Source organism: Pezoporus flaviventris, unplaced genomic scaffold (genome assembly GCF_033815535.1).
Source record: "Pezoporus flaviventris isolate CSIRO_AGI_PZ_B2104156 unplaced genomic scaffold, CSIRO_AGI_Pfla_v1 ptg000020l, whole genome shotgun sequence".
NCBI classification, from domain to species: domain Eukaryota; kingdom Metazoa; phylum Chordata; class Aves; order Psittaciformes; family Psittacidae; genus Pezoporus; species Pezoporus flaviventris.
The window spans coordinates 6,660,231-6,685,737 of record NW_026892568.1 but is presented as its reverse complement, the minus strand read 5'-3'; the positions used below and the strand labels follow the sequence as shown (position 1 = coordinate 6,685,737).

The following is a 25,507-nucleotide window of genomic DNA, read 5'->3' as shown; positions in this document are numbered from 1 at the left end:
TGTGGCTGAGGGGAGAACCGAGGAGGCTAAGGATCGGTGTTAGTCAGAATCACTCAGCGCAGGGTAGGCATGGCCAAATCACTGCTGGAAATGTGACTTCTTACTGCTGCACCCCAAAGATCACCCTGAATGCCACACAGAGGAGCCTCCATGGCACGCTGGTGTTTATATTCCTTTTAACTGTGTGAATTACTGGGTGGCAGCATTTCCTTAGGAGTTGATTCAGTTCTGTACTGCATGAAATCAGCGCCAACTACAACGCGGACGCAGCATCCTGGCCCTTGCGCTTGCAGAAGTGGTAGCGATGCGAATCCCAGCAGCGGAGGGGCCAGGTTTTGTCCTGCCAAAACTGCTCTGGTAAAGAAAAGCCCATTTCTCTGAAACATTCCAGGTGTGGCCAGTAGAAACACAGTGCAAAGAGCCTTCCTTCAGTTCAGGTTTGGCTGGAAGCTGCCGCTGCAGTGGGCTAGAGGGAGGTCTCGTGTTCAGCTTCCTTTCTGAATTGGGCTCTACAAGCCTGTGCCAAAGCATGTCACCATCAGTGGAGAAAACCCCAGGTTTTTGAAGTCTTTGGAGGAAATAGTTGTGTTCAGCACCCCTACTCTAAAGCTCCAGATGGTTTCTATGCACAAGAGCTGTGGTACCCCGTTTGTGAGGCTACGATGGATGCCCTGCAAACCCAGAGACCTGCTGCTGGCTGAGCAAGTGTAGAGGAGGGGTGTCTGTCTGCTCAGACAGCACTGAATCCCAGACTAGTTTGGGTTGGAAGGGACCTTAAAGCTCATCCAGTTCCAACCCCCTGCCATGGACAGGGACCCCTTCCACTAGAGCAGCGTGCTCCAAGCCCCTGTGTCCAACCTGGCCTTGAACACTGACAGGGATGGGGCAGCCACAGCTTCTCTGGGCACCCTGTGCCAGCGCCTCACGTCCCTCATCATAAAAGATTTCTTCCTTATGATGAATTTGGCTCTTGACAGGATGCTTTAGAAAGTGCTTCTTTTCCTCTTTAAACAAATGTTGTAAGATCTAAATGTTGCATGGTGTATAAGCCTATGCTTCATCAGTGCCTAATGGCATATTTGATTATTGAAACCTGAAGAATTTTAATAAACCTAATTAGTGTCTCATTGTTAATGTATTGATTTTTCTGCTTAATAAAAAAGTAATCAAACCTTATAGGTCACTTCTTCATTTATAGCTCCTTTTGCTTTCCTCTCCTATTAATATCTGCACTCAATACTGTAGGCCTAGGAGGGGTGTGGTTTTCAATAGTTTACTTCCAATTCTTCTTAGGTTAAAATAATCTAAACTTCATGGTTGGATTTTCAAATAAGCCTAAAGAGTTGAGAGGCTTAACTGTTATTAGAGTTCAAGGCAATTTGATTGCATGACCTCTGTTAAAAGCCGTTGTTCATACATGGAGGGATTTTCAAAGATACTTACGGCCCAGCTAAAAAAATCAATTCCAGTCTCAGATCCCAAAATAGTTTTACTGGGTGTGCAGCAAGGGATTCAAACCCTCAGGAAGCAGAGGAAGTGAAATAGTCAAGCATTTAGGGGAAAGTATGATCATGTAGCCTAGTTCAGTGTGCTGGGGAGAGTTTTAGAGGCGCATATGATAGGCTTGTGTACACACCAAAGCTGTAGTTGATGGCAATGATTTGGTGGCAGTTGTGGCAACTCATTTGTATGAAGGTGGTTGGTATTGCTACAGCTAGTTTAATATGGGAAGAACAATCTGTAGCACTATAAAGCTGCTTTATATTAGTCTAAATGTGACTGTGTAAGAGACAATAGCAATAAAGATTGATTTTTTGAATCATATGCTGAAGCAAAGTTTCATAGAGTCATAGAATGTTTTATAATATTTATACTTGGGTACTTGGTTTGGGCTGAGTTGTCTTCATAGTAGCTGTTAGGAGGCGGTGTTTGGATCTGTGCTGGGAACAGTGTTGGTAATACAAGGATGTTTTCATTACTGCTGAGCAGTGCTTATACAGTCAAGTCTTCTGCTCCTAGTCTGGGGGTGCACAAGGAGCTGGAAGGGGACACAGCTGGGACAAGTGACCCAAGGGGTATTCCAGACCATGTAACATTATCCTCAGCATACAAAGCTGGGGGAGGAAGGAAAAGGGGACTTTGGGAGTGATGGTGTTTGTTTATTTGTCTTCCCAAGTCACCATTGCATGTGATGGAGCCCTGCTTTCTTGGAGGTGGCTGATCATGGGAAGTGGTGAATGAATTCCTTGTTTTGCTGCTGTGTGTAGCTTTTGCTTTACCTATTAAACTGTATTCATCTCAACCCATGAGTTTTCTCATCCTCTTCCCGTTCTCCCCCATCCCACTGGGGAGGCAGTGAGTGAGTGGCTGCGTGGGGTTTAGTTACCGGCTGGGGTAGAACCATGACAACTTGTCACAGGCATCTACACATTAGCCCAACCTTAAGTCTCCTTGAAATACCAAAGAAACAGCATTCTTAAATCTTCTTTTCAGCTCAGACCTCAGATTTTGTGCCTCGGTAGTGCTGGCACTGCTTGGTTGTGCTGGTCTTGTTCTTGCTGCCAGCTTGGCTCTTGCACATGGATGGAGTGGGAGGGATGGTGCTATCTCCCACTCCTGCCCCAACAAGCCTTAGTGTTAGAAAGGTTTTGCCAATCATCAACCCCCATCCTTTTGGCTACATCAAGCCCCTTCCCTCTTGGTCTGGCTGACATGGCAGAAAGTAGATTTCTCCCCTTGTCTCCAGTGACACTTTGGAAAGACCATTACTAAGAGCCCAACACTCTTCCAACTTCTCTGAATTGGGACCTTTGAGCTCCAGCACTGAGCTGCAGAAGTGAATGACAACAACAGGGAGAGAAGGTCCTGGGGCCCCACAACACTAATGAAGTTATTTTAATTACCTTGGGAAATGGTCCTTGCATGCAAATCCATGTGGGTTTGTGTCTTCAGGGAACAGCATCCTCGAGAATGGAGGGAGTGTGTAGGGACGGGTAGGAAGAAGACAGTAGGGTCACACTGGAGGGGATGTGGCTCCACACCAGCAGTGGAACTTGGTGCCATAAAGTTTAGCAGGACCCAAGCTGTCTTCCTAGCTGTCAAACAGGACAACCCAAGGTGGAAATGACTCCCTTAGGTTAAATTGTAAGTTCAGATACAATTCTCTCTGGACTCCTGAAATCTCTGCTCTGCTGTGACTTAGTCAGCCCTTGTGCAGTGATCTTGGTCCCCAGGCTCCTTCCTAACGAGATAGCCAGGTGATCCCCAGATTTGTTTTATTCCATCAGGGGATTTTTGACGTTAGACTCAGGAGAGGGAGCATCATCTTGTGTTTATACAGCACCAAGCGATAAGTAGGTGCTCCCACAGTCCAGAAAATGCTGGAGTTAAGGAGGCAGCACCTAAGTGAGCCCATGGTAATACAAGATTGTGCTTCACTAACAGATTTCTGATGCTGAGACATTTCTACCAGCCAAAAAGGGGATAAAGGTGGTTTGATTTGCCTGACCATTTTTAAAGCCCTGCACAGCCAATGCTCTTGTCCTGCTTCCCCCTTGGTTCTCCTTTAGGAAAGGGCAAGGAAACTTGATCATCTTCCCCTCATTCTCTCCCCTTCCCGGACGTGATTTTTGTTCATTCTTTCCCGAACAACCCTTTTCCCAGTGTTTTTCTTTTAGGACTGCCCCAACTTAAAACATTCCTCATTATGGCTTAAATAGCATCTGCCACACACTGTGAGCTTGTTTCCTGCCTACGAGTCAGAGAGTGGTGGATTCCCCATCGCCTTCGAAACAAGGGTACCACAAGCATCAGCTCAGTATGGACCTTCCTTGCCCAGCACCCAGATCCCTTCAGATAGGCCCCCTGTGCTCTGCCATCAGTGTAAAAGGGGTGCACATTGCTGGCAATGGGGAAAACTGGTTTAGAGCCAGTGCCTATGAATGAGGCTTTTGACTACCTGGCAATTTTCATCATAGAGTCAAAAGAACCATTTGTTTTCTTTCACTTTTGGCTACCAAAATTGTTTTGTCTCAAAACAAAACAAAGGATTATTGGTTTTGGCTTCTGTAAAGGTGAAAAATAAGTTTGGTTGATGAAAAGAGCTTGATTTAGTGGGGGGCAAAAGTCAAACAAAAAATTGGGATAAATGAAACAGAAATTCACCAAAGGTTTCATGCAATAAAGAAAAAACCCTAAGGTAAGGTTTTGAAAGCCAAATTAGGTATTAAGCCTCCTTTGTTTCACTGTCAAAAGTGATGAGGTCTGGTCTCGAATGGGATTTGCAAGCCAAAATGTGGCTGCCCTTCCAGTAAGGCTCTGAGCTCCCCAAGCCCCCCTGTCACTTCCTGAGGACATCTGAAAGCTTTACACCTGCTTTTTGCCTTGCAGAAACAGGGCTGAACCTGGGGCCCATTGAAGGGAGCAAGAGACATCGACAGGACCAGGCTGCTGCTCACAGCCTCCCTTTGCGGATGGACACATCACCCCAGTGCTGAGAGAAGAAAGAAAACAAAGCAATGCCAAAAGAAAAAATAGAACAAATCATGTTTCAGCACAACTAGTTGTTTTTTTTTTTTGTATTTTTCCCTCCCTCTACTGATATGTAAAAAAAATATATATTATATTATATTTTCCTTTTCTTAAATTATTTGTTTCAGCCTCAGTCCCAGCCGAAGTCCTGCCCCGTCATCTGGTAGAACTTCATGTTGAAGGGCCGGTAGAAGTCCCGCAATCTCTGCACCACGTCCTGGTCTATGTCGGGGTGGGTCCTGCCTTTCGTCTTGCCCAGGCAGTGGGGTTTGCTGCTGCCTTCCGCCTTCTTCAGGCACGGGAAGCCCTTGGTTTTGTTGAAGTAGAAGTGTTTGTCGGTGATGATCCTCTTGAGGCCCAGAAAGTCCTGGACCCGGCCCAGCTCCCCCGCGGGGTCGCTGATGAGCCTCTCCCCGCTCACAAAGAGGATCTGCCCGATGGGGAAGTAGAGGAGCCAGTTCTCCAGGTGCTTGGCGTAGATGCCGATCTGGATGGCGCTCCACGAGGTGTCGATCAGGCCCGTAGTCCTGTTTTTGAAGGTCAGGCTCTCAAAGGTGGGGATGTCGGGCTTCTTGGAGAGCGTCTGCGTGTAGTCCGAGATGGCTCTGGTCACGGGGTCCCGCACCACCACGATGAGCTTCGTGCCCTTGGACATGGAGGAGATGCGCGCCGGGGCCTCCTTGGTGACGAAGTAGCTGGGGGTCTTCTCCATGGTGATCTGCCCCTCCAGGGTCCTGGGCATGAGGTCCCTGAGAGAGGGACAGAGAAGGACACGTTAGTGCTAAATGCCCCTGGGGGGTGCTGCTGCATGCAGTGCTCCAGGATGCCCTGGGTACCAACGGCAGGATGCTCCCAAGCCTGACACCTCCAGCCCAGAGCCCAGCTTTCCTTCCTCTTTATGTGCATTGTCTGGAGACCCATACTGCTCTCATTCAGGAAAGCATCTAAACACACTCCTGACTCCCCACGTCCTTTAACTGCCTGTCCAATTAGACCTAAATCCCTTTTGCCTATTGAAGTCCTCTAAGGGGCTTTTTGAGGGTGATCCCATCTCCCTTCTTGCAGTGGCACTGTAAGAACACAGTACGTGTCTGCAATCCTAATGCCCTATCCCTTTAAATTCCTCCCTGCACACATTGGGGTTTCCTGCACATTGGCTTAAATTCCCTGGAATAACAGTGAATTTCTGGAGTAACAACACTCCCTTCCTGCAGGGCACAAGGGATTTTCATGGGCCAGGATGCGAGACTCTATCTTTTGGTATTTTCAAGGTGGCAGCAAGCTGATGTCACATAAAAATGTGCAGTATCAGCCCCCTGACCTCAGCGATTTCCTTCTTCCACCCAAAGTAATCCTACACTTTGGGAAGCTCTCGAGCTGGGAAGGGGTTTGGGGCTCAGGTCAGGTTCCATCCTGCTCCCTGGTCTCCTTGATAGTTCAGAGCCTTGCTGGGCCAGGCGTTGGGTATGGTTTGCTAAAGGACTGTAGGATTTGGACACGGGGTAACCTGAGCTCCTCCATGTTAAACAAGGCAAGCCAGGAAGGTATAGGACCCACAGGTTTGCTGCTCCTCCTGGGTGCTCCCAGCTCCAGTCCTTGCCTGCCACTCCATATCCCATCCCCTCACGTTCCCCCATGTATTGCTCCCAGACAGGAGCCAGCACCTACACTGATCCACACCATCATCATTTGGTCATACACAAACCCTTCATCCCTCCTTCCACGTTCTCAGCGGTTTCCCTCTCTGCAGCTCAGCCTCCTTCCAATGGGGGGGGAATGGGAGATGGATGGGAGGTGGCTGCAGGTTCACCACGGTGCCACCAGCAGTTCTCATGGCAACTGAGTCCTAGGGAGCAGGGACCTGCATCCCCCCCATGCCCTGACCCCGTGTCTTTGACCCCACTGTGGTTGCAGCACCGTGTGCATGATGAACGGCTCCTTGCCTGCCTCATTGTTGCCGTCCTGCAGCAGCAACATCTGGTTTGCAAACCTGTGCAATATGCCAGCAAAATTAAACTCATCTATCAAACAAAGCAACAATGAAAAGCCAACAAGGGCTAAAAAACACCAATAACAACCAAACCCCAGGCTGAGTCGTTACGTTACAAATGAGGCAGCGAGGACTGACCCGTCCTAAAGCAATTCTATTTGCAACCGCATTAGGGAGAGGCAGAGCAAAGACATGGATCTTTGATAAGGCTTTCTGGGGGAAACTCCATGAATTTGGGACATTCAGGCTGGAGAAGGAGTGAACTCAGGGGTATAAGATAGCGCTCGTGCATCCTGGAGGATGTGAAGACATAAAGGCAATCACTGCTGACACTAAGGGCAGCCTTTGCTGAGCAGACACACTATTCTATGGTGGAATTTGCCGTCACCTGATGCTTCCAAAAGTAGAAACGGTTCAGAAACAGACTGGGCAGCTCCATGGTGGATGAAATAAATTGGAGGCAATGAAATGTGAGAGTCCCCGAGCCCCTCCAGCTGACTGCTGTTTGTGCTGTGATAAGTGTTGAAATCTCCACTGTGTCTTCCCATGGAGGAGATTAACCCCTTTCGTGGCAGAGCTGCAACACAAAAGCTTTCTTCAGCGCCCAGGAATGAGCACGCAGCTCCTCTGCCAGGGCTGGCGGGCAGGGACATGCCAGGAGCCACAGGGAATGTGCTACCACAGCTTTTGGGAGATTAATTAATTACAAAGGGCATCTTTCATGGACACAAACAGTTGCCTGGAGGCCTCCTCGGACTGATGGCATCTGGGTTTTATTGCAAAAAAGCCACTTGAAAAGACAAGAACCACAAAAATGTTTTTGGCAAGAGCAGCCACCAGTGAGCCCTGCCAGAATAAATGCATTCTGTTATTTTAATTTTAGTAGAGCTCGGAGCTTTATTTAATTACTTAATAGGGGAGGAAGACTTTCCTCAAAGGGAGCGTTTCGGCTATGTGTGCATATTCATAGTTGGCCTTTTCCACGTCCATACTTCACAGCACCGGTGTCTGAAATGGTCATTCCCGTGTCTGGCCAAAGCCCCTGGAGGTAGTTCCTGGGGCTGCTGCTCACTGAGGGGTTGTGGCCCCTTCCCCACCCCATTGGGCTTCACAGGCCTTCACTTTGGTAATGGAACAGTTGGATTTGTGTTCCCTTGGAGCTGCTGCACAAACCCTCCAGCACCGGTGGGAGAGGTGCAGCTGCGGCGCTGGAGGGATGGGCTGGGAGTGATGCTGTGCTAGGGCTGGGCACTGGGATACAGGACCAGTGATGCACATGGAGCTGCGCTGATGCCCGTCCTTGACATCAGCACCTTAGGACATCCCAGTAACAGGCTCCCAACGCTCAGACACTCCTGGTGTGGGAACTGACCTTTATTACGGCTTTTGGATCTCTTTATGGACTGTAATGATGCCTTTAAAAAGCTTGACTTTAAGTTTCCCAGGACAAGCAGGGTGTGAGTTCAAGCCCTGCCCTGGAGACCAGAGTCCAAGAGACAGCACCTGATCTCTAGTCCCTCTTGTTAACAATGCTGGGGAAGAAGCATCACTTTCTGTCACAGAACCAGAGTAACAAAGCGGGTTTCCTCCCTTACAAGCCTGAGCACCCTGTGCTTCTGGAAATACAGCTTGGAGGAACAGATGCAATGCTGTGTGACCCATAGCATACCCACCTCAGCTTCATCGGGGCCAGGAAATGGGTTAAACCAGCTGGTTGGCCTCAGCTGACCTGTGCTGCTGTCCCACCAACTCAAAGCAGAAAGGAAGGCTGGTGCTTGGCAAGAAAACAAGCACTGGTTGTTCCATGAATTAGATTTTGGGGAGGGGACAGCCTGCTTCATGCAGGAGGAGCAGCCCCGTGCTGCTGTTTCCCATAGAGGTCATTGGATCCAGAACACTGGAGGTAAGTTTGCTGTTTGAAGTCCATCTGCTGCTTTGCTCCCAGCTGGACCAAACCATGTCCTGCCCACGACCTCCTGGGCTCCTTGGCAGAATGCGAGGCATTAAAAGCAGCTGTGGATGGACTTGCTGCAAACCTTTCCCACATAAATCTAGTCCAGATCTCTCTGGAAGGGAGCCTGACGTCGGCAGATAAGGGCAGCCCTTTAGCAGCCCTCGTGCCATCGCAACCCAGAGCGATAAATAAAGCTGCTGTGATTACAGTGATCAGCCCCACGTGCTCTCTGGCCTCTGGTTAAACCTTCCCCTATTGTGTGCTAAGGGCAGCATTTGTCTCCTCTTAGCCCCAGGATGTGAGTTCCTTCTTTCCACCAGTCCTAGTATGACTTCCCCACCAGAGCCCAGGTATCCAGGCTGGATGGATTGAAATCATCATCCAGAACAAGGGCTGCCAAGGTTGATGCCATGGAGAAGTGTCAGCCCAGGGTGAGCACTGTGCTGTGTTGAAGAAGAATCTCAGCTGTGGGGTCTTGCTCACCCTTCTCCGCTTGAGTACATGGCCAGGTCTACCTTGAGCTCACCTGCAGCAGCAAGTTTGTGCACTGCCTGAAGTGGCAATTGCCATACAACTGAGGAGGAGGAGGATGCAGAGAATGGGTTTGGACCAGCACTGGGGTTTGCAGCGTGCAGCAACACAACCCAGGGTGAACGAACAGTGAAGGACAAAGAAAGATCCCAGCAAACAGCCTGAAAGTGCAAAACACCATCAACCAAGTGCTGAGATGGAGGAAAACACACATATGGGGCATGTGCGTGGCAGTGGCAACCTGGGGATGCTGTTTGTGTCCCTGGACCCCTTCCACACGCTGCTGGTTCATCTTGGTGCTCTCCCACCCGTCTGCAGCAGCAGCAGAGGCGGAGAAGCAGGAGCTGCTGCTGCTCCCTTCCCCAGCACACTGATGTTTACCCTTGTCTTTGGCCGTGTTCCCGCTGACCTGGCCACAGCCCCGAAGGGGCAGGCGGGCTGGGAGCTATCTGCTGGATAAAGGATGGGAATGAAGCAGGAACACGAAGCCGGGGTTTCGCACAGCCTGTTTACACAGAGCTGGGCTTTCCCAAAGATGCTGCTGACTTCAGCTATCAGGGTTGTTCCATTACACAGCCTGCAAGTTGCAGTGGGGTGATGGCACACGGCAGGAGCAGAAGGGCATTGCTTCCCTCCATGCATCCCCAAACACATTCCCTGCACAGCCGGGGCTGTGGGGCCCTTGTTGCAGCCTCCTGCTGCTGCTTACATCTTTGCCACTAACCTGAGCAGTGTCAAGCAATGGGATATACACAAAGCAATGGTGGAGAAGGAAAACCCCCAGGCAGATATTGGGAGCATCCAAGGAGCCATGGCTCAAGATGGAAACACAGAGGCTCCTTTAGTGTGATATCCGTTAACATCACATTAATGACTGTGGTAACAAGCACCTTAGAGCAAGCTTCAGAGACCAAAACCCTGCCCTCCGTTACTTTTTGCCCTGCTCAGCTTAACCTAACCGCAGTTTGGTTTTGCTCCTCATCCAATGGCTGGGATCTGGAGCAGCAGCGGTGGGAAGGGAAGTCTCTTGCGGTGGCAAGTGCTGTTTTGAAGGAAGCGCCGTCATCACAGGAAAAACTCTATCAACAACAACGCTGCTCCTTCTGAGAGAGCCCAACAACTGAGCTCTGCGTTCAGCTGCGGGACCCTGGGTCCCACGGAAGAGCCTGTAACATGGATCAGGGGAGGATCGGACCCTCTCCCACCAGCAAACACCCATCCCTCATCCTGCCGTTGCACCGTGAAGTGATGGCGTGGTTAAAGGTTAACAAGTTATCTGGGCTTTGTGTATGGGAGGGAGAAGAAGAGAGGAAATACATCTCTGGGAGCCAGCAGTATCCAAGGCTGGAGTGAAACCCCCTCCATCAACCACCCGACAAACCAAGTGGCACTACCCTTCAGAACCACTTGTCAGCATGTTCTGCCCCTCATTCGTGTGCTGCCTTCTGTGTGTCAAGTACTAAGTGACTGGCATGATGCTGGATGCTATGGCAGGGCTGGGTGAGCAGAGCACAGAGGGAAAATGAACTGAGGGGGCTTATTTCACCTCTCACTTCTCTGTAGCAATGCTGACAGAGTTTCCACCTCCAGGAAAGAGCCAGACGGTGACAAGCATGGAATGCAGCAGTCCTGGGGGGAAACAAAAAGCTATGGGGAAACTGAGGCACAGCAAGCACTGTGATGATGCAGCCTCATGCCCTCAGAGCAATGTGCATTGCTCCCTGCAGCCACCGGCAAGTTGGCTTCTCCTCCCCCCGTGTTTCTCTTTTTCTTCCAAATCACTTAAAGCAGTGATTCTGCAACAGAAATACGTAGTAAAGATCAAAACCTGCAATCACAGCACTCGCCTGTCCCCCACCCTTGAGCCCACACTCCCAGAACTGCCATTACACTGTGCGCAGGAGATACGTGGAACGAAAGATGCTCTGGCAAAAGTGATAACTTGATGCAACCAGTGGTGTGTTTGCATGTATGGATTAGAATATGCTGCCTAAAGAGACGAAGTGCGTCTGTCCTGTGACACCAGTGTCTCAGCCCAGGGGCTGTGCTGCCCTGGCAGCTCTGCCTTTGCTTTGATGAGCTGTGAGGGCATGCTGGAGTTAGTTGAACCTCCTGCTTTGCCTTGCTTTAGATGTCGGGTGAAAGCATTAAATGGAAAGATGCACGTCAGGAAACGGGGGAAAAGTGCACAGAAAAAAACCTCCAAGCAAAGCTGTGGGACTGAGGGAGCTGCAGGGAGAGTGGCAAAAGATCAGAGGGGTCTGGAAGGAGAAAGGAAAATCGCTCATTGTTTTGCTGGATGTAAAATCAAATCCAGCTGATGCTAAAGGACAGTGTTGCCATTGGGTTTATAGAGGATGGATTGGGCTGAGGTTGGACTGAAGTAAGAGGCAGGAATAGCCCTGGGAGAGGACAACCCATGGGCCTCTCCCATTCCTCCCATTGTGCCGCAGTGGTCCCTGGGTTATTTGCTCCCAGATGTGCTGAGGAGCCTCCTGTCACCTTGGTGCGCTCCCTGCTTCCCCAGCTCAGCAGGATCCCCCCCCAGGACACAGGGTTTTTCCTATCCCAGCACTCCAGGAGGGGTTAAGAAATCAAAGCATACATGAGAACAGTGCTGGCATGAAGGGGCAGCTCCCAAAGCACATGGGGTGCGTCGTTACTTTTAGGCACACAGAAAACACCCCAAAGCTCAGCCCTGGCAGCGGGCACAGCCTAAAGCATGGGCTGCAGGGACGGTCCCTGCTGGGTGCTGCAGCACAGCCCTGGCCACAGGCATCACTCAGGGGATAAACGTGGCACACTGTTAACGTGGCACTCCCCCACATCTTCCCACCTTCTCCTGTCACAGAGCATCTCTCCTCTCCTCCTCCCTCCAAATCCAACCGCGCTGTGCTCGCTGCTGGCACCCAGTCAGCAGCACCGGGAGCTCCCGAGCTCGTCCTTACAGCGGATGCTGGCGTTTATTTGAGCAAGTCTGGTATTTATGTATCTCATTACATCTGCAGCCGGTAGCATCTGTTTCCACGCTGTATCTGTCAAGCAGCATCTTATCAGTGGAGCTGCCTTCCCATCCTTCCCTCCTCTCCTTCCAGTTCAGCTCCCTCTCAAGTTTAGGAGATGGCTGACAGCCTGACACCAGCACCCGTGGTGCAAACCTCCACCTAAACTGCAGCCTGCAGACACCTCCAGGTTGCCCTGTCCCTATCCAAACCCCCTGCAGCAACCAAAGCCGGGTCTGTCCAGGGCAGGGTGAGACAGAAGGATGAGGCTGGCAGCTGTGCACATCTGGGCATCCACGCTGTGCCCATCCTGTCACAGACATCTGTGAGTCCACCCAAAGGCTATGCCAGGCTCATGGTGGGTCCCCAGCAGAACCCCCCCCCCAACTGCACCCTGGCTGCAGCTCTGCTCCTTTGTGGGTTTAACCTCCCTGCTTCCAAAAGAGGCATTTGGACACTAAACTCCAGTTCATGGGGGCAATGACCGCTGTCACCCCACCTTGAGGCCACAACCAGGAAGCCTCCCCCTTCCCAAGGGCTGGAAAACCCATCAAAGGAATGCTGCAGAGAAAGTGGGTTGTTTGCACGGGCCGTTGCTGATAACTGCAGGTGGATGCTTTCTTCCTGCATCTCGGGAACGTGACCTGTTCCGGAAGCACAGGAACAATCCTGGCCAAGGGCAGTGCAGCTGAGCCCCACCAACCACACGCTGATGAGACCCAGCAGGAAGAGGCAGTGTCCCCAAGATAAGGGGCTTGTTCTGCCCCTGAGAGACACCCCTATGAGTAGGCACATGTGTAACTTCACATTGGAGTGATGGGGTGGGGGGTGATCTGAAGGGGCAGAGGGGCTGCAAAGGGGTCTTTGCTAACCAGCTGCCCTAGGAGAGCTAATTACAGCCCTCACCCTAATTGCTCTGATTAACTGTCACCAAGCAGAGCTGCTGCTCTGAGGGCAGCAGGTAAGTGGGGAGCCCTGAGTCTCCTGGTTCCTATGGGAGGTGATGCTAATGATGAGAGGTGATGCTGCTGCCCCAGCATCCCGCAACTGGTCTGGGAGAAGGAACCCTGCTGGCAGGCTCCCAAAAAGGAGCTCTTCTGGGAAGCACACCTGGGCATCTCCTGGAGACCGCCAGTGCCTAAGTGCTGTTGACAGGCAGAAACTCTCTGATGCCATTAGCCATGCAAGCCATTGATTTTCTTTGCTGGAACAAGAAACTCACTGGGGCTGCGGCAATCGCGGGTGGCACCGCTGCTTCCTCCAGGCTGACCAGCTGGCCCTTTGGGATGGGGAGGTTTGTAGCTGTTTGTTTCCTTTCCAGTGGCTAAAATGCCAAGTCATCCTGGAGCGTTTCTGCATCCATCTGGGAGGATGCTGGGTCCTGCATTGCTGGTAAATCCCTGCTGTCTGACTATTAGAAGCAGATGAACTGCTCCAGAGCCCTTGGCCACAGACCCCTTTTACCACATCTCCATCCTTTGAGACACCACCAGGCACCATCTACTTTCTCTGCTGGGGTTGAGGTGGGTTCATCAGCCGCCTCTGCTGCTGAGGAGTCTTGCAGTGCTTCCTCCCCCAGCCTGGCCACGAGCCTGCTCTTTATCCCAGCCCTAGAGCTCCCATAAAGGCACCCCAGCAGCTTTAGTGAGCGCACTTTTGGGGTGTGCCATGCACTGGGGACCAAAACCCCATCAGACCTGGACCCAGTGCTCAGCACCCCCAGCAGTGGCCACATGCATTTTTGACCCCCCTGTTTTTACATCTCAGTGGCCTCTCCAGCACCAGGCACCTTCCCCAGCGAGAACTTAACCCCAGCTTGGTCGGGCCTCCAAGCATAAGGCATGAGCTGTTTGCCAGATCCCTGCAGCACCAGCTAATTCTTGCGAGGGAACAAATCAGGCCCACAGCGAGTTCATCATATTTCCAATGCAACTCCCAAATGAAAAGTGATTCCTCATTTCCCGGATGGATTTGCTTGGGTAAATTCAGACTTCTGCTGGCTGGTTCTGTTGGCTCTTTGGCGCTGGTTTTTATTGTAACTGCGATGCCTCTTAATGAAAATAGACACTACTTCTGCTCTCTCCTACAGATGCCTCTATTATTCTGCAACCTGCTGATTCCCCTCTATTCCGTATTATGCCACAAGGATTTCCAGCTGAGACAATGGGCAGGATCCTTTCACAGCTCTGCACCCTCCTTTTCTCCTTTGCATGTGCACAAAGCACAGATCAAGAGCTCCCAATCCCACTCCCACCATGCATGGGAGCAAGTCACTGATGGAATGCTGGCAGGGTACAGTCAGTGCATGGCTGGGAATGAATCCCATGAACCTGAAGCAGGGGTTTGCTGAGAAATGCATGCCCTGTTTGCCCTCTGCACAGGGAGCTCACAACCCCCTTCCATCACACAGAAGGACGAGGAGGAGTCACAGCCCTCATAGCAACTGGCATAGACTTCAACCTGGACCTCATCCTCCTCAGTCCTATGTTAAAATACCCAGCTTGGGGACCTGCATCACAGTTCTGAATGTGCAGTGCATTTTTTGTTCTTATTAAACAGCCTGTATGGGCTGATCTTTATCCCCAGCTTGTATGTGACAGAACGAGACATGGCACATGCTCTGAAAAGCTTACAGAGTAAAGAGAAAAGACTGAGGGAGGGATGGGGATAAAAAGGGCATAAGGGACCCAGCATCTGATACAATTACACCTCAACCCAGTTCTTCTTCCCTAAGGGCACCCCTGAACATGTACATCCCCCAAAACAGCATCCCAAATGCTGCCTCGGAGGAACCAGAGCCACACTTCCCCAACCTGGGCCCAAGCGCATCCTCTCGATGGGCTCAGCCTTGGGGTCTCAGGACAGAGGGGTTAATTCTGACCAATAACCATCTCATGTCTCTCTCACGTGAGGATCTTCAAGACTGCACATTTCAGCCCTGACTAAGCAAATCATCTTAAAGAGGAAGGTTAAAGAACTGTTTGTTATTGGAAATGTCTCCCTCTTTAGGATTCATTTTTTGATAAATCAGCTTCAGCTTCATTACTTCATGATATATTTCCCTTGACATTTAATTATACTTACCCCAAACACATTAAGCCAATCAGTCTGAACAGCTTCTTATTAATATGCAAATTTCTCCTTTGAAAAGCCATGAATCTGTGAAAAATCTCTTTAAGGCTTCAATTAGGCCCATTTGGGAAGTTGGGAACCCTCCGAAACACCCTCCTGATCTAAGGCTGGAGAGGATCGAGGGTGTCCAAACCCACAGATACTGGCCAGTGTGTGGCTTTGGGATGGGAGAAGGGGCTGTTGCCATCCACTAAAGCATCTTCACTGCCCTGGAGCTATGAAGATGGGAAGTTGAATGCTGCAACCAACAGGGCTGGCAGTTTATCCCCATCCCATTCTCTGTGGGAGCTGATGCTTCTCCTCTCCCCCAGCCCTCGAGATACAAAGGTCCTCCACTGAGGATCACAAAGCTGCAGGGGGGGGGAGCTGCAGAAGATGCAATGAGATCTCAGCCCAGTTTCTAGCAAAACAAACAGGAATCCAGCTCCCCCAGCGCCATGGGCAAACTGGACGTGATTTGCATTAGGCAAATAAATGGAACCACGCAATTAACCATCTGCCCTGGAACAGATTTAGGTTTTGCTTTACAGCATCACTTCCAGCCTCCCTCTGCTCTCGGATCCATCTGAATGCCACAGGATTTTCTACTCGGAAACCAACAGGGGATAAGTTCACTGAATCATTCCTATAAGTAACTGGAGAGAAACCTCAGCGTAGGTACTAAAGCCCCGGTGGCCTCTGGCCTCCTGGACGTGCTTCCCATGGATTGCACCACCACAAAAAGGCTTCAAAACTTCCCAGAATCTCCAGTTCCCACCAAAAGCCTTTATTTGCTAAACTGAGATGATTTCCTGAGTGACACAACATCTCCTCGAGAAAAAGCGGCCCATTTCATCCTGTTTCAAAAGAGCTTAAAACCAAATACGATTGGGTGTATTTGATTTGATTTAGACATTAAGATCGGAAATACATTGCAATCAGTGTACTATAGAAATAGTCCAATTTTGGAAAACAGCTCTCATGAGCCATAAAGAAACCCAATTTACTATGCACCATAATAAAAATATCTCTTTTAGCATATAAATCAAGCCAAAGTGAACAGATAAAGAAAAATAAACTCACCACCCCCCTTCGGTTTTTGCCCAAGAGCACAGGCGAGCCCTAGGGAAGGGCTCTCCTGCCCTATATAAATATATGCAAGAGCAAATCTGTTAAAAACTGTAGCCACCACTTTGTTTTCTAAAGGTCCCAGTTTATCCTTCGGCAGAAGAAGGAGGGCTGGGGAGAGGTCGGAGAGAAACACAATCCTTTCCTGTATAAACAGTATAGCCCGCGCTGACTTTAAGTGCATCATATGGTATATATTTTATGTGTGTATAGAGAGAGAGAGAGAGACAGAGATTCTTCAAGCCAGTCAGAGACATAAAGTGATCCTATATCATCTAAAACCAACAATCATAGTTGGACTTCTGGCAGTTTTCCTTGCAGTCATCCCTGCCACCTCCTGCCCCTTCCCCCACGGGCTGCTGGTGCGCGCTGCCGTCTGCCCCCATTATTTTTCACAAAGGCATATAAATCACTGTGGAAACTCTTATTATCTTATTTTCCCTCTGCTTCCCTCTTGTCTGTTTTGAGAGAAATTAATGCATTTGTCTCCAGAAAAATGTGCCGTCTCTATAATTCAGTTTTAAAACAAGCACAACTAGCAAATGGATAGACCTTGGTTAGGAGACTCATTTTTCATGCAAGTAATTGAACCCTTCCCTTCGATTTTTCCTTTGGGTGTTAAAGACAACTGATGCCTTCCTGGAATTTGCTGAGGTCTAAGAAAGGTGGAAAGACAGACGGAGGGAAAAAGCAGAAGAGAGAAATAAAGAGAAGACAGAAAGGAAAAGAAAGAAGAAAGAGATGAACACAAAAAAAAGGGGTGAAAAAAGAGAAGAGAAAGAAAAGAGAGAAGGAAGGAGAAGGAAAGAAGGAAAAAGAAGGGAGAAAGGAAGAAAAGAAGGAAATGAGCAGGAAAGAAGAAGGAAAGTCTGAAGCACATCTCAAAGCATCGTCTGCCTCTCTAGAGGGAACTTTGGGAAGCCCCAGGAGAGCATCCCAGCCAGGATTTTCCCAATAGCCAGCAGTGCTTTGGTCTGGAAGGCTCCTCACCACCCAGGCTGGTGAGCAAAGCCATCCCTCTCGTGCACCCCAACAGCCTCTACCTTAACCTAGCCTTGTGCCCTGCACTCAGCCACCCTGAAGGCTGAGGATGACCAGCCCCGGTATGTCCTTCAAGCACCCCAAGCCCCAGATGTGACATGGGAGAGGTTCTCTCCGTGGCTGATGCCAGAGGCTTTATCCTGCTGCCTCTTTCTGCATCCAAAACTCAGGGAACTCCACTGCTCCCTCCCCTACTGCTAATGGCACACCTGCCCCACAGCACCCACCACCGAATGGGAACACAAATCACCACAGTTCTCCACACAAAGTCCCTCAGACAACAGTGTGTTTTCCCAAACCACACAAATCAGAGCCAGCTTTAAAACATTCCCCATCCCTCGTGCTGTGCGGCTCCTGTGAAGAGCAAGAGGCTCCCTCTAAGAACACCATGTACAGCAAGGGCTCCTGCTCAAAATGATGCTCATCCCAGCCACAGCCCCTGGATCACACCCTGATCTCTTATCAGCTCCGAGGCCCAGTGCTCCACTCATGCAGAGAAAGTCAAGAATAATTCCAGAAGAGCCGCAATCAAGGGCCAGCTAAGTCTATTGTTCCTTTGTCTCTCACTATATTATCGCTGTCCCCTGGGAGCTACATTATTGCCTGCAATATATAATGTGATTTGCTTGTTTTCCATGTCTCCCTCATTTTTCTTAGGCACAAGCACAGGTGCACCGTCAGCCACGCAAACGCACCGCAATGCACGCGTTCTTCCCATGGAAGAAGAGGAAAAGGATGGGAGAGGAGCAAGGATGAGAAATGAAGCTGGAGAGAAGGCGAAGAAAATGTTGTCTGGAAATGGGAAGGACACAGAAAACTGCTGAATAAAGGTGATTCAGGAAAAGAAAAGGTGTTCCTCCATCCCTCCTGGGGAGAAATCCCACTACATCTCAGAGACCAAAAATCAGGATGCAGTCAGTGCAGGAAGGAGCTAAATTAAAGCAGCTGAAGATGGAAACAGGGAAAAGATATTGGAAATGGGCAGCAGGTGCAGCAGAATGAGAGGCACTCAGGGCACAAAGACGCTCCTGTATCCCTGCAGGTTGATGGACCGTCTGCCTACGGGGTTTGTTGGGAGTGAGGAGATGGGCTTTCTCCCTTCTCTGCAGAGATAAAAGGATCCAAGATATTGTTGTGGAGTCCTCAACAATTCAACAGGGATTATTAAGTTCTGGGAAATACTGTGACATGCCCTACACTGCTGGAGATGCTGTGTATCTGTGTGTGTATGTGTGCGTGAGAGCTTTATGAAAGAGCCAGCCACCTCAAAGGACCCTGCTTTTGAGAACAGAGGTTGTTTCTTAAATTATGCTGAGAAGTGACTTCTTTATATATCACTACTCATTTCCTCCTGCTGCCAGGCCAAAAAAGCCTCTATCTGTATTACAAAAAAGAGAGCCTGACCTCTGGCTATGATCTGAAATATATGGAATCACACGAGTTTACCCTTGCAGTCGTTCTTCATCCTTCCTGTGCCAATTCTTTGTCCTTTTGCTAAATGAAACTTTAATGGCAGGGAAGGGCTCCCTGCTTCCATTCCTGGAGCAAAGCAGCCAAGTGCAAAAGAGGGCAAAAGCCTCCAGAAAATGGAAAGCTTCAAAAGATCCTTCCTAACCTAATTTGCAAGCTCTGGGCAAGGCAGGGGCCAATGCAGAAGGAACCTCACTGAGCAATCCCACCCCGGCCTCCTCCAGCCCTGCAGGCTACGAAGGGCTTTTAGCCACAGCTCACAGTGTTGGCACATCAAGAGCTCTTTTCTGTGCTCAGCTATTCCACCTCCTCCCAGGGAATGAATCATTGTCTAACCTGGTGTCAGAGTCATCTGATGTATTTCAGGACGTTTCAGTTGATAGCAGATCTAAATTTCATGAGTAAATTGAGCACATCTAGCTCAGGTCCGGCTCCTCCATTGCCTTGTACCATGCTCAGCTTCACGTCACTGCACTGCAGAGGCTGTTCCTTGGGCATTAGAATGACAACAAGGTCTCTAAGAGCGAACCCAGCTCATTAATGGAAGAAAGAAAAGAGAGAATTCTCCAGAATATGAATGGATGGAAAAAACCTAAACAATTAGTGACCTCAGCTTCCTAAGTCAACCTGAGACATTTGGGTCCAGGCCAATAAACCCTCATCTTTCTCACTCAGCACCAAACTCGCATGGGATGGGGGTTTCAGATCATCTCCTAAAGAGGCCAGGTTGGACAAAGCCTTGGGTGATGTGGTTTAGTGTGAGGTGTCCCTGCCCATGGCAAGAGGGTTGGAACTGGATGATCTTAAAGTCCTTTCCAACCCAAACTGTTCTATGGTTCTACGACCCCCAGCCTCTCACTATCCAGGGATGCTCTGCTTGGCAAAACCCACTCTCCTCCCCTCTTCATTTCTCAGCATCCACAAAGAGAAGAAAACCCAGAGTGTGCTCCCTCTTTCACTGGAGAAAATGCAGCAAAAACTAGCTAAGCCCACACTGATACTCCAACAGCAGCAGGGATTTCAAATCCACACCGGCACCAAGGCCCACCGCAACAGTCGGGCATCACCCCATGGTTGGGACATGGGGTCCGACCTTGCAGGGCCTTCAGCATGGGGTGATCTTTCCATTCCAATAGAGAGACCATGGCAAGGCGCTGAAAAGTGGTTCTGTGTCCTGGGAGACCAGGTCTCCCCAAAAAGCACGGGGACATCTGCTCTTAAACCACATTGGAAAGCCCAGACAGGACCCCTGGAGATGAAGATTTTGAAGTGTGATCAAAGAGACTCAGAGAGATAGCAGGAATTAATGCTGCTGCAAATGCACAGCGAAAGCTTCTTAGTTATTCCAGTGGGGCTTTTTGCAAAGGGGCCTAAGGGAGTTAGGCACTCAAACCTCACTTGGATCCTTTATTCAGCTTGCAAATCCTGCGCTGGAGTAGTGCAGAAGTGTGACCCCTGAAGCAGTACTTTCCGAGCGTGTCTGCTTGAGGGAAAACCTGAATTGATTCTGGCTGTGTTGGTGGCCTCCTGCAGCTGCTCCTGCGCCGTGGTGGAAACAGTTGAGGGTACAATGTACTTAAAGAAATAAATAAGGCACCACCAACACACGGAAACCACATGGGTTCAAGGGGAATCGCTGAGAGCAGCTCCAGTTCTGATTGCTTCCACAGGGGTTAATGCTGGTCATAATGTGCTGGAAGATGTTCCTTACGGCAGGTCCAGACTGTGAGAGCGACCTCCAGCTGGGCGAGCAGCATCATGAATCCTCTCCAATGGGGTTAACCACGGTCTCCAAGAGAGCTGCAGGAATCACTTACGAGTTTGGTTATTCCTCGCTGTTGTGTCTCCCTGTATGTTTTATTTCCTCCATCACCAGCCTTTTTCAGTTAGAAAAGAAGACCCAGGGGGGTTTGTTCCCCAGATGGTTGCATGCTCGTAGTGTCTTAATCATTCCCACCACCGCTGCTAATGCTATCGTGGAGGGTTTACAGCTCCAGCAAAGCAACATGAGGAAGCCGGAAAAAAGGCACAAGCAATAAACAAAGAACCTGTTCTCATGCAAATGTTCCTCACGACAATAAGGATAATAATAATAGTTAAAGAAGAAGGGCAGATGAGAAATGCACACCACGGTCTGGCCGCAGTGAATGCTTCCCAAGCCTTCCTGCAGGGTTGCCTGGCTTTCATTTCGTCCCCTCCATCACCACAAACCGAACAGGGAGCCCCATCCGCTGAGCCCCCGGCACAATGCAAACGGGTTTGGTATTGTTGGGAAACACATGTGACGTGCTATTGTCTCTAATTTGATTAATGAAGCCATCACGCTAACGGGGCATTCCACACACCAACCCCCCACCCCAGCACCTTGCCACTAAGCCACGCCAGGAACTTCCCATCAGAGCATTAATTCCCCAGGACTTGCCTTTCCCAACCTTGTCAGGTAATTGTTTATGAAGAGATGAATGTATACAATAATACTGGGTGAAGGGAGTTGATGTATGTGGTGTTAATGAATGAAATAATCAGTTTGGTAATAACTGGCATGTGTATTTGTCAAAAGGGAACCAGCAGGACATTAGCATTCTGCAGCCACCAAACCTTTATCTCCTGGTCTTGTGTCTGACAACCGCCCCCAGATAGTCCATGAATAAAATACAGAGTGGTACCCAGACATAATTAAACTGCCAATGTGGATGTACCTAAATGAACTTGATATCTTAATGACAGTAGATAGCACGCGAATAATGAAGGCAGCATGAAAGGGATGTGCATAATGAACACAGACATCCCGGCTGTCGCTGAGGAGCTGCCCACAGGGACCGGCCTCGCCAACAGCAGCTCCCAGACCCCCTCGTTAGCACACAGGGCATTGCCTGTGCTTCCACACCTGGCCTGGGACCCGTGCCATGCCTCATCCACACTGGTGTTAAGGGCACAGTGCTGTCACTATGGGGACAAGGGTCCCTGCATTGCTGCCCAGGCTGTGGTCACTGAGGATGGGGCTCTCAGACCTGCTGGCACATCTTACCCTCCCTCCTCCAGAGATCTAACCCTAATCCTCCCTGGTCCTGCTGCATGTGCTCCTCCAGAGGCCTCTGGCACGCTGCTGTGCAGCCCAAAGGTGATTTTAGAATCACTCAATATGATTAAATTACCAGACATGTTCCTTTTTCATCTGTTTTCAACATGGGGATTGTTTTTCAGGGGAGAAGCCACTCCTTGGGGACAGGCTGCTCAAAGCATGGATAACACATCCCAAGATAACAGCAGAGCCACAACCCCTCCTCATCCCCATCATGCACTGACATCAAACCAGATGCATCCTCTCTCAGCACCCATGGGTGCAATCCTGCCTCCGGAGGATGCTGGGCACCATCCCAACTGTCCCTACAAAGCCACTCCAGCATTTTGCTGCTGCTCCAGGGTGTTTGCTCCCGAAAGGCAGGCTCCAGCCTCCTCCTCACTGCCTCCACACACCACACCGCTCAGAAGGTAATTGCCACTTATTGCTCTAATGGCTCCAATTTTAGCAGCAAATGAGCGATGTACAGTAAGTATCAGTCTTATTAAAGAAATAATAATGGGAAACTAGAGCACACGCTCCAGGGAAGGAACACTCCCCCGTTACACAGGATACAGCCGTGCTGGTGTTTGACAGCAGCACATTCCCTCCCTGCCTGCTGCTCACAGAACTCCGATGTGTTTGAATACAATCAGTTCAGTGCATAGGAAAGCAACCGGCTCAATAGGGCTCAGCTTGCTCTGTAATGAGCGAATTGACTGTGGTTAAGAGATTAATGTGAAGCCAGCAAGGGAAATGTGCACTGGAGCAGGTCCTGTCTCCCTCTAAAAAGGGGATAAGGAAAAAAAATGCTTAATAAAAAATGAAGAAAGTACAGCAGGTTTGGGGGAAAACAGCTTAAAACCAGCAGACAACACAGCCTGCACCCTCGCAAGGAGCAACACTGGGAGTAGCACAGCAAGTTGTGATGCAGGGTGGAGTAATGAGGTGGCTTTAACAGCACAGCTCCTGCGTGGGCTGGGAAAAGGTGGCACTGGCGTGGTCCAGCCTGCGCAGGGAGGCGACAGAAGGAACCTGGGTACATGCACATCACCATCAAGCAGTAACAGTCACCATCAGAAAGATGCAGCCAGAGAGCTCTGGGTTCTCACTAAGCGAAACCTTCAACTGCACTCTGCTCATTTACCACCACTATTTGGCCCTGACTGCCAATTATTTAACCATTGCTTTCCTTCCCTGCAAAGCCATCCCCGTGGTGCACCCTCGTGAGACAGTAATGGTGATTTCATTAGATTAAATAACTCCGATGATCCCCGGAGACCAACAGCACTTTAAACACAGAGCCTCGGAGTTAGAATTACTGTTATTTAACATTGATTAGATTACAAGGCAAATCCAATTTTTCCCCTAAACATATGATGGCTGTGATTTGCCTAGCGGGAGACATTAAGGACGGCATTCCTGGAAATCTGTGCTGAGTGGGGAGACCATGCCTGAGTCAGCAATGTCAGGGTGACCCACAGGCTTGTGTCTGAAAGTCCTTCTGCAGAGAGAGAGAGCATGAACAGGGCTCAAGAGTTGTCCCGATTGCCCCTGTCCTCGCTTTGCTCCAAAGCCAGAGGTCCAGATGGACCTGTATTGGCCCTGTTGGATTATCTCCCCCTCCGGTAGGAATATCACAGGGAATAACTGGACCTCTTTGACCCATGGCCCTGCTGTGGCTGAGGCCGTTAATCATTCCTTAAAGCTCCCTCCTGACTCTTTCCTCCCGGAGCCCCATGGCCCACAGCCCCCAGGAAGGGATGTGCCTCCTGGCTGCAGCTCTGCCTGCTGATGGTCTGCCAGGGGTGCCTATAGGACAGGAGGGAAGGAGAGAACCTGGGTCTCTCCCTTCTCCTCACCCCCAGGATCCTGTTGGAATTCATTTATGGATCAGGGGACCCGAGGGTGTGGAGTGGGCTGGAAAAGGTTGGTGAGGGCAGGAGCATCTCAGGGCTCCACCACTAAGAAAGCAGGTATGGTAAGGGCCCCTCCCTAAAGACAGTGCAGGGATAGGGTGGCTTTCAGCGCGATGGACTTTCATTCCAAGCCCTTTCCTAGGGTATGCCATGCATTTAATGCCTGGCTTTAGAGAGCAGCCAAGACACAGCTCCTCTGGACCCCTTTGCAGATGCATCTTTGGGAAGCCACCAACTCCTAAATGCATTCCTCACACTGGGCAGAGCCACCTGCGGATCCAGGGATGCTGGACAACCCCAGCAGCCAAGAGTAGAGCCCAGTCAGACAAACTCCCACACAAGCATGACCAGCTGCTGGGAAAAACCTCACCGGTCTGATAAATCTGGCTTTATACTGGGGATGTACAAGGAAAAGGGGAGGCTCCAGGAAGAGCTGGCTCCCAGCAACCAAGATGACCATGAGCAGAGGCCAGACCACAGCAGGGTACCCACACTGGGCTGACGATGGGCTATTCAGCAGAAGCTCCCAGGAATAGAGAAGAGGAGGATGCACTCTCCATCCTGAAACACCCAACAGGCTCCAATCTGGGTCTGGTCTCTTCTATCCCACTCACCTCTGGATGTCCCTATGGGGGTGATGGCCAAGAGAGTCCCTGGGAGCAGCCAGGGTTGAGTTTGGTTGTGCAGGTCACCCAGGCTTCAGCTCCTTCACCTAGGTGTGGGTTTAAACCAGCTTTTACAGTGCTGCTTGATTTGGCCAATAAACCCAAGCACTGCTTTCAGGGCTTCAATAAAACCCAGAGTCGCTCATAATTTTAAGCCGGATTTACTCCAGAGGGAACACACCCAAATTCCTTCCTCACCTCTGCAGTCACCACCCTGATGCCTTTCCCATCCACCTCCCCAGGGCTATCATGAGACAGAGCCCAGGCAGCTTCCAAGTGAGAGCAGGGCTTGCTCCATAATGACCAAATTGACCGGTGGGGCATTGCTCTGGGGTGAGAGCTGAGAGAGCACGGCCTGGCAGAGGCAGGCAGTGACAGAGAAGCACTGATTTCTTCCTCCCACCTCTGTTTTGGGGCAGGCTGGAAGGGAGGGCAATGAACGCTGGGTTCCACTGTCCTAACCCCCCTGAACAGCGGCTGCAGGGAGGGGAGCAACAGAATCAGGGACACATCCAGGCATCAGCTGCGAGCCAGCAGTTTGCTGTCACTCGGCCAAACAACTCAACTGCAATTAGGAAGCAAGGAGCAGATAAAGCTGTAAACCTCCAGTGTGCAGCCCCCCTGAATCCCACAGCTCACTGACCCCGCTGCATCGTGCCAGGGATGCAGCAGGTCCCCATGATGTGACAGAGGGCCCAAACCCCCACGCAGGCAGGGCAGAACTCAACCTGTCCAAGTGCCAAAAGAAGCAGCTCCAGCACCTCATCGGGCTTTGCTGCTGGGGCTGACCCTGACCCGAGGCACTGGAGCCGGTCAAACTCAATTAAAGGCTGTGCACAGCATCTGGGTCAGGCCGTGCGGTCCTTCCCCTGCCCCGGCCCCTTCGGAGGCTCCCAGCATAACTGCTTGCGTGTCCTGCTGAAGTCTTCCTTTCTGAGGCTCTTCCAAAGGATTTACTGCTGCTGGGAGGGAGGGCGGCAGAGGCAGGAGCAGGAGGAGCAGCATCACGACTCGCTGTGAAGGCAGCCCTGGGGCTGAGCAGGGATCACACCCCGTGCATAGGGAAACACTGATGTGATTCTGTGCCCGACCCTCTGCATCTGCC

At 50.4% G+C, this 25,507-nt stretch overlaps 1 protein-coding gene across 1 annotated transcript in view; it reads right to left on the bottom strand.

The window, feature by feature from the left end:
• Positions 1 to 4,527: 4,527 nt before the first annotated feature.
• HS3ST3A1 (heparan sulfate-glucosamine 3-sulfotransferase 3A1) overlaps positions 4,528 to 25,507 on the bottom strand; it is a 31,825-nt gene continuing 10,845 nt past the window's right edge. The window contains exon 2 of the mRNA XM_061455560.1: positions 4,528 to 5,279. Coding sequence (XP_061311544.1) covers positions 4,661 to 5,279 — 619 coding nt within the window. The 3' untranslated portion in view covers positions 4,528 to 4,660. The remainder of the gene's footprint in view (positions 5,280 to 25,507) is intronic.